Source organism: Rhagoletis zephyria, unplaced genomic scaffold (genome assembly GCF_001687245.7).
Source record: "Rhagoletis zephyria isolate East Lansing unplaced genomic scaffold, Rhagoletis_zephyria_1.1 Rzeph_scaffold_01092, whole genome shotgun sequence".
NCBI lineage: Eukaryota > Metazoa > Arthropoda > Insecta > Diptera > Tephritidae > Rhagoletis > Rhagoletis zephyria.
Genome location: NW_016158176.1, coordinates 54,089 through 62,581, shown reverse-complemented (window position 1 = coordinate 62,581; position 8,493 = coordinate 54,089). Strand labels below are relative to the sequence as shown.

Here is an 8,493-nt window from a genome sequence, read left to right as displayed (position 1 = left end):
GTTTTAACGTGGCGGGACCCAAACCCAGCGCACGCGAAGTTTTACGCCTTCTCACTTTAGCTCGCTCCCAAACGGGTGTTTGGTTGCTACCCAGAGGATACGTGGATATAAATATCCGGACGTTGTGAGCTGCGATTTGAACCGTACACACAAGAATCGCTTCTGGCCACTCCCAGGTGAATGGCAGTCAAAAGTTTTCCACTTCTGCGCACGGAACCATTCCCTCCAGGGAAAAGAACTAATGATTGCAAAAAATGAAATANTTTTGTTTTAGCCTATAACCATTCATGGAAAATTTGTGCCCGAAATTTCAAAAAAATCGGCATTGTGACTGCTCAAACGAAATGAACTAATGATTACAAAAAATGAAATCAAACATCATAGTTGACCCAAAAAGAATATTAGACTTCATTCTCTCAACTTCTCAGAATGTAGAAAAGCTAAGAAATGTATAATAAGATAGGATATATTAAAACAGCCTCCAGAACATTTACCAAAAGACGCCCCTAAACTACACAGATCAGTTTGATTGAAAATTCGTTTTTATCTATTTATTTTATACTTCACTTTGTCAAAACTTCATCTGAAAACAATATGTGTTGCTGGAAAAATTTCGCGGCCCGTGGGCCACAAAGTAAATTCCATTTGCTGATAAATAAACAAAGACAATATGTATTAAATAACACATCGAAATGTATAATTTCAGTGTCTGAATTATATCAGAATCATTGTATCCGATATAGAAAACTACAGTGTGAAATAATCAGATGACATGAGGACACTAACAAATTTTTTAAATATGTTCACTAACATTGTATTAATATTAAAATAATGTTTTGGCAAGTTGTTATCGAATTTAATGTAAAATTTAAACGTTTTTAGGATAAGATATTAATTATTTTTAAAAGGTAAATATTAACACAAATATTTTATTAAAATCCCAAATTTAGGATATAAAATCTCCCACACCAAAAAATTTACAATTGGGTAACGCCGCTTCGATTTTTTCACAATTGAGCAATTGTCAAAAATCTGCTTTTTAGTCAAAAAGCTGTTTATTGAAACTACCTTATTTTTTGTATCATGGTTTGAACGTTAAACTAAGTAAATGCATTTGTGGCGCGTCAAATATTGACTTTTTAAGGCATTGTATTTCTGAGGCAGGTATTAGGCCTTCTGAAAATGGAATTGAAGCCATCCAAAATTTTGAACGGCCAAAGTCAATAAAAGGGAAATGTTTAGTTATTTGCAGGTCGTTTTTGGGGTAGGGGGCGGAGGGGGAGGGGACATGGCCCCCTAAACCCCCCTCATTCGAAAGGGGACTTCTCTCTTTACATCTATTAACATTACATTAATTTTTTTAAAAGAAAATCACAATACAGTCGGCGAAAAAAAATTTGTAGTTATTGGAATTTTTAGCAACTATAAGCTTACACTGAGTTATAGTAAAATTTAATAAGCTAAAAAACCGTTTACACAAAATTTTTATAGAAATTCGAATAAAAAAGCTTGAAATTTTAATGATTTTGTAGTTTTTTATATTTTGTACAACTGTTATAAAAAATTAGTAGACACTAAACAAACAAAAAATTGTCAAAACTGCTAAAATGTTGTGGTGCTATTATTTTGACCAGTAGTTTATTCGTTTTCTTATAATATGGTAAAATGTTAATAATTTCCTTTGTCCGGATTTTGATATGTGCCTCCGCATTTGATCTCAGTTGAACTTTTATAAGTATGCGCTGTCAATTTAAAGGAATATCTTTGGTTTTGTAGTATAGGTAATGTGTTATTGAAGCCAATTTCACTTCTTTGCACTTCAAAAGGGACAAACATATGTATATATAATGCAGACGCATAAATTAATAAGTTTGTTTTATTATTATATGGAGTTCTTTTTGATGCACTCAAACGTAAACAAATTTATATAGTCTCTTTAATTTACAAATTTTATAAATTTATGAATTATTTCATTTTCAAGCAATTTAGCATTTCAATTCAATACCTCTCACGACGATAGTACTATCGATACTGTTGATGTTTTCAACTATCGTTTCGAAAACTATCGAGTGGCGGTGCTATCGATAGTATCCCAGCTCTACCATTTACCTCTAATTTGTTTTCAGAATTGGCAGAGTTTCTAGGAAGCCACCAAATTACAACGTCGTCTTACCATCCTCAGGCTAATGTTATGGTAGAACGTTTTCATAGGCAATTGAAATCTTCCATAATGGCTACAAATGGAACCAGGGATTAGTATGCTGAGATACCTATGATATTGTTAAGCTTGCGATCAACATTTAAAGAGGACATTTTACCTAAACCAGCTGCAATGGTTTTCGGGCAAAATTTACGATTTCCCGGTGTTCCAACTTCTGAGAAACTTCGACTGAAATTTTGGTTAGTTTACGTGAAAAATTTAGAAAGGTCCAATCGAATTTAATAATAATAATAATAGATTGGCGCTTACACATATGTTAGTATTTGGCCGAGCTTCTCCTCCGATTTGTGGCGTGCGCCTTGATGTTGTCACACAAAGCGGAGGGACCTACAGTTTTACGCCGACTCCGAACGGCGATTGTATTTTTATGAGAAGCTGTTTTTCATGGCAGAAATACACTCGGAGGTTTGCCATTGCCTTCCGAGGGACGACCGCTGTTAAGAAAAAACCTGTAGGATTCTTATCATTTTGGGCCGGTTGTTCAATGCCTGGTTATCACTACCACTACACTATCGACGATTTCGACATCATGCATGTAACATGTGATCGATAAAGCAGTAGTTGTGCTTAACCGGAGCTTCTACCTCCGATTTGTGCTAATCAGACAGTGAACAACCGGCCCTTAATATATTATCCAATGCACTTGACTTTATAATCGTTTAAATTTTTAGATTTAAGATTGTTGTGAAATATGATAATTTTCTTTTTAAATTTTGAAGTCGTATGTTAAAAATTTTTCATTAACATTTTGCTTGTTGAAGATTTAACTGGTCTATTGGGAATAGTGGTCTGAAACTATCGATGGAACTGTCGATACTATCGATGGTTTTTGACTATCGTACCACCATCGATAGTTTTTGATATTTTTTGTTTTTCTATCATTATTGTTTTATCGCTTTTTGTCACTTTGCATGCGCATTTGGTACAGCCTGGCAGCACCTTTTAATAAAACATATTTCGGAAGCGTACATTTACCAGCATTTTCTTGTTTCAGCGGGTGTTTTGATAAGTGAAAAATATGGATAGTTTCGAGAAGATAACTGAAAAAGGTAAATATCTGATATTGAATGATGTAAGTAAATAAGTAGCTCTAAATAAATCTGTTTATATTAAAAGCAACAACTCCTTCTGATTTGTATAAAGTTTTTCTTTGTTTTAATCACGCAAAATATTTTAATTAAAGTTTTGAAAAATTCTTGAATAAAATGGCTATAAGTTTTCCCATCCTGTAAAATTTCTAAAAATAGACTTAGCAAACTTCCGCTCTAAGCTTACGATTTACTGATTTTGTAAGAAATATTTTTTACAAATATGCCAAGCGCAATATAAAGCCAAATTGTAAGTTTAAAATCTATCGTTAGTTATCGATGGTTTGTAAAGAACAATCCCATACTATCGATAGTGTCTACTATCGATAGTTTAGGACTAATAAAGAGAGTTTTATTTGAAATAAGAATAACTACACTCACTAAGTAGAATTCTTCTTTCTGTGTAGCCGAAGAAGGGAGGCTGAACACCTTTTGCAGAGAACATCTCTCTGCATTGGCGGCCTTCTTTTTGTTCACCATTACAGCCATTTTGATTTGGTCGCTTGTTTAGAGTATGTTCAAACAGGTACCCAATTAGCCAATTGAGAGCATTTCAGCAATTAAACCCCTAATTGCAACAAAAGTAGCCTTATACAAACTAACACAATTATCTTGCAATTAGTAACTAATTGGCAGCAAATTGTCGTAAATATGCTCATGCAATCCTGTGTAGTGTGTTTAATGAGAAGAGCAGAGGGTATGTTCAAAAAGAAAACGCAATGCCATGACAACGAAATGTCAGAAAAATTAAATGTCGTTCAGATCAAATAGGAAATAAACTATTTTTTTCCTAAAAAAGCCCATCTGCAATCAAAACATGATTCTATTGACTGGAAAAGTTCAATATTTCTATTATACACCAACAAAATTGTATTTAAAGTTGAAAATCTCTCCATTTTGTTTAGACAAAACTTTTTACAAACAAAATAAAAGTATCAGCTTTTAAACACAAATTGTTTCAGCTTAATTTAATGTGTATGAACACCAAACTCAGTGACGCAATTTAAAGCTTAATTGCCTCAGCTAATTGGCCTGTTTGAACATACTACTGCTTTGTTGAAGAAAAGTAGTGAAATTATTAAAAACGTTTTATATTGTTAAAAAATAAAATACATTTAATGTATATAAAATACAAGTGGACATTGCAAAGATCGTATATCTATGAGAATATAAGTGATAAGTGCTCTTTTTGTATGGAACTTTGTTGGTGAAAATGCAAAGAATTTGACAACAAATTAGGTAAATACTGTTACTAATGAAGTGAAAAGTGATAAATAATGTAAATATATACGTTTATTAACATCCCCGCCAAGCTAAAAAAATTTAAAGATAGTTTTGCTAAACCAGCAGTTTACCGGATATCTGAATCCGGCTCTTATTTTTTACATGGTTTAATGAAGTCCTTTGGTACATTGGATGTGGACGGCTGTGCATCTAACGTCAGCCTGGCACTAAGTTCGTCGAATTGGGGTGGTTCTTGCCGCTACATAGTTCCAATAACCAGACCATACAAAAATTAAACTCATGCACTTAATTATTAATATCTGACGACTAAAAGACTACATCCCTAATCCTAGCAATAAATATGCACATCGGACGGGAGTTGCCCCTCGATCACCCTAAGATGGACAAATGGACAACCTCCCTACTCTTCCCTTCCCAACCAGAGAGTAACCCGCCAACCTAACCATACTTATGCACCTAAGGCTCACATCATCTCACAATTAAATTAAATTAGCAATTAAATATTTAATTAAATTAAATAGNCTTATGCACCTAAGGCTCACATCATCTCACAATTAAATTAAATTAGCAATCCGTTATGATTCAGTTACGCTACATTANTAACCATACTTATGCACCTAAGGCTCACATCATCTCACAATTAAATTAAATTAGCAATTAAATATTTAATTAAATTAAATAGCAAATTCCTTATTTATAAATTCATTAAGATTAGCTTTAGCATCAGGCTTAAGGAAAAGATTTAACATCATTAAATTTGTTAAATACCTATATTATTGGCAAAATGTTACGAATATAGCTTTTTTTCTATCTGGTCACACCTTTTGGCAGATGCTATCAATGAGAAATAATAAAAATCCAAACAAAAGATATATATGTAAGTAAACTAACCTAACTCAATAACCAAATGTCATGTGTAGCATCCATGGTTGCCACTCGCCAACATTTTTTTCTACCAAAATCTCTTAAAAAAGTTACCAAAAGTTACCAAATCTTCAATACCAAAATCTTCACTTCTTCACTGAGAAAAAAATAGACTGAACAAAACTGGTATATTTCATAACAATACTTACAGCCCATTCTGTGCACTTAATAAATTCAATATATTTACAAATTGTCAATTTTCGATTATTTATCAAAAAATCCCAGTTATAGCAAAGAAGTTTAAATCTATTTTCTTGATAAATTATCAAGATTGAAATTGCTATTGACAATTATTTATAATAATTTTTTTTATTAGAAAATATTTTTCTATCAATTAATTACTGCATGTGCCGATATTCTCGTTTTCGTTGTTGGTGTTTCCGACGGGGTAGGGGTATGATGTAATGTGGAACGATTTTTCGTCATCTTTTGGCAAATTTGGTTTAGAGACAAACCGGTTTCGGCGTTGTGCCATCTCCAGTGTCATTTTTTCGTTCGGAATGTGCCGATATTTGAACCTGCGACTCACGGAATAATAGCACCGGCATACAAAAAAAGTGGCGGGTGCTTTTAACCGAAACTTTGAGCTATTTTTTCGGTTTTTCATAATTTACTGTACGTGTCAAACGGACCTCAGACTCGGATTCTGTGGGTCGAAATAGATGTCGGTAGGTGGGACTGGTAAAAAGCACGCGATATTTTTATTTGTGCCGGAATAATCACAACGATTTGTGGACCTTACCAAAAATTGCCAGATGGCCGAATTTTTATACCATTTTTACTGTAGAATTCAAATATCGCAAACATTCGAAAGTTGTTTCAGAAATGCAGCCCGTGTTGCTGCCACTGTAATTCAAATATTTCCAGTATTCGAATATGAGATGACTCTAATTTTATCGAAGTAAATTTGTAGAAGTGTCAGTAGTGCTGCCACTGAAACTCGAAGGGTTTTTATAATTACGCACAGGCAAAACATAATTCATTTCTTTCTAGTAATATAAATAGATGTTTGGTTGCAAAAGTTACCAAAATAAAATAAAAGTTACCAAGTTACCAAATCGTTTAAAAGTTACCAATTTTGGTAGAAAGTTACCAATTGTGGCAACCATCAAAAATAATACACAGCGCCAGATTAGTAGCATAATTAAAGAGAAAGTAACTAAAATAGCTATCATCAAAGCTTAGTTACATTCTTATCCAAGTGCAGTTATGCCGCCGCTCAAAGAACTTTCTAACCAAGATTAGACGAAAAAGTTACCAAATGTAAGGAAAAATAACAAATTGTTTTTATTAGATTAACCATACAGGTCATCACAAATTCTTTTATATGGTACGTTTACAAACCAAAGAAAATCAATTTTTATTTGCATTTTTGAAAAATAAATCCTTTTCAGGCTGTAATATGTAAATACATATTTTAGAAAATCAGTCTTCCCGTATTAGATGCATGTGTGTGAATGTTAATATCTTCGTAAACATTACCAGTCTCTAAATGACGGGTTTAAATAAGTATATAGGTACACAATTTCCAGCTTCTTTGTACGAATCAATAAAATACCTAATCTGCGTGAACCACCACATTGTATATATTTTAAGATTAAGATTAAACAATTAAAAATTGGACTTATTGAACTATATCGTTGCTCAGCGCGAAATACTTCGTATACGCCAAACGTAGTACCGCTTATAGGATGGTAAATAAATTTTACAGAAGCGCAAAAAGCTGTTTTTTCAAACCAGTGGAATGGTATTTTCACTGAACCTACTTGCTATAAGAGTATTATTATTAATCTTAACTTAAATTAATAAAGTAAGCAGTAATGGAAAAAGAATAACCAAATCCCTTTTTTATTGTACATACATGACGTGGTATTGGATTCCGCATAGACGAGGTATTTATATATGAGGCATTTTCTAGAAAAAAAAAGTTCTTTATTTTTTTGGAAATGATATATCTTATAACTAAAATAAAAAATATGGTGTTAGGTCTACGTAACGCGGAGTTGCCATACTGGCAGGGGTCAAAGTTTTTTGCAAAAAAAATTTTCGAACCGCCATAACTTTTAAACAAATGAACGGATATTAAAACGACATTAGACTTTTTTGAACAAACTTTCCTAAACTTTAAAACTGTGTATCATAAAAATTTTTTAAAATCNGTAACGCGGAGTTGCCATACTGGCAGGGGTCAAAGTTTTTTGCAAAAAAAATTTTCGAACCGCCATAACTTTTAAACAAATGAACGGATATTAAAACGACATTAGACTTTTTTGAACAAACTTTCCGAAACTTTAAAACTGTGTATCATAAAAATTTTTTAAAATCAATATTTCATATAAAAAAATTATTATTTTTTTTTTAATTTTTAACCTTTTATGCCCCCTTAGATTTTTTTCAAAAATACCCAAAAATGTTCCTTATTTCATCACTTTTTCACCCCCTAAAGGGAATTTTGGGACAGCAATATTTGTATGAGTTACAAATAAAAAACCCACTCAGCGCAACGCTCTCAATCCGAGCAATTTCTTTGTTGGCAACAAATTGCAATAACTTATCAGCAGAAGAGAAAGGTAAGTAAAAAATAAGACAAGCAAACAGGATTCCTTAGATTTCAAACTGACGCTAGGATGAAAAATCATTGATGTATGGACTTTTATTATCTGCATTTAGCGTAACCCAGGATTAACGACGTGGACGTAGCAGACATTTAATCCCTTTTTTTATTTCTATTATATTTAAACTTTTTTTGTACTCTTTTTATTTGTTTTTGGTTGTTTGGTTTTTTAATTAAAATTATTACGTACTTGAATCATAACTTGATGTTCATGTGCTTTTGCGTTTATGTCCACAATAACAATTCTTCGGTACCGATAGGTATAAAAGCGTGATACTTTTGGGTGCCACTGATTCTTTTTTATGAAGAAAATCTGACTTTCAAGGAATTTTCGATCACATTGTGTTCTTCTTTTGAAGAAAAATACATATTTTTCTTCGCCCAATTGAAAAGAGCTTCTG

The 8,493-nt window shown here is 32.5% G+C and overlaps 1 protein-coding gene across 1 annotated transcript in view; it reads left to right on the top strand.

Moving 5' to 3' along the window:
- Positions 1-3,132: 3,132 nt before the first annotated feature.
- Positions 3,133-8,493, top strand: part of TTLL5 (Tubulin tyrosine ligase-like 5) — a 55,767-nt gene continuing 50,406 nt past the window's right edge. Inside the window, exon 1 of the mRNA XM_017615877.1 lies at positions 3,133-3,270. Within this exon, the coding sequence (XP_017471366.1) occupies positions 3,240-3,270 (31 nt within the window). The 5' untranslated portion in view covers positions 3,133-3,239. The remainder of the gene's footprint in view (positions 3,271-8,493) is intronic.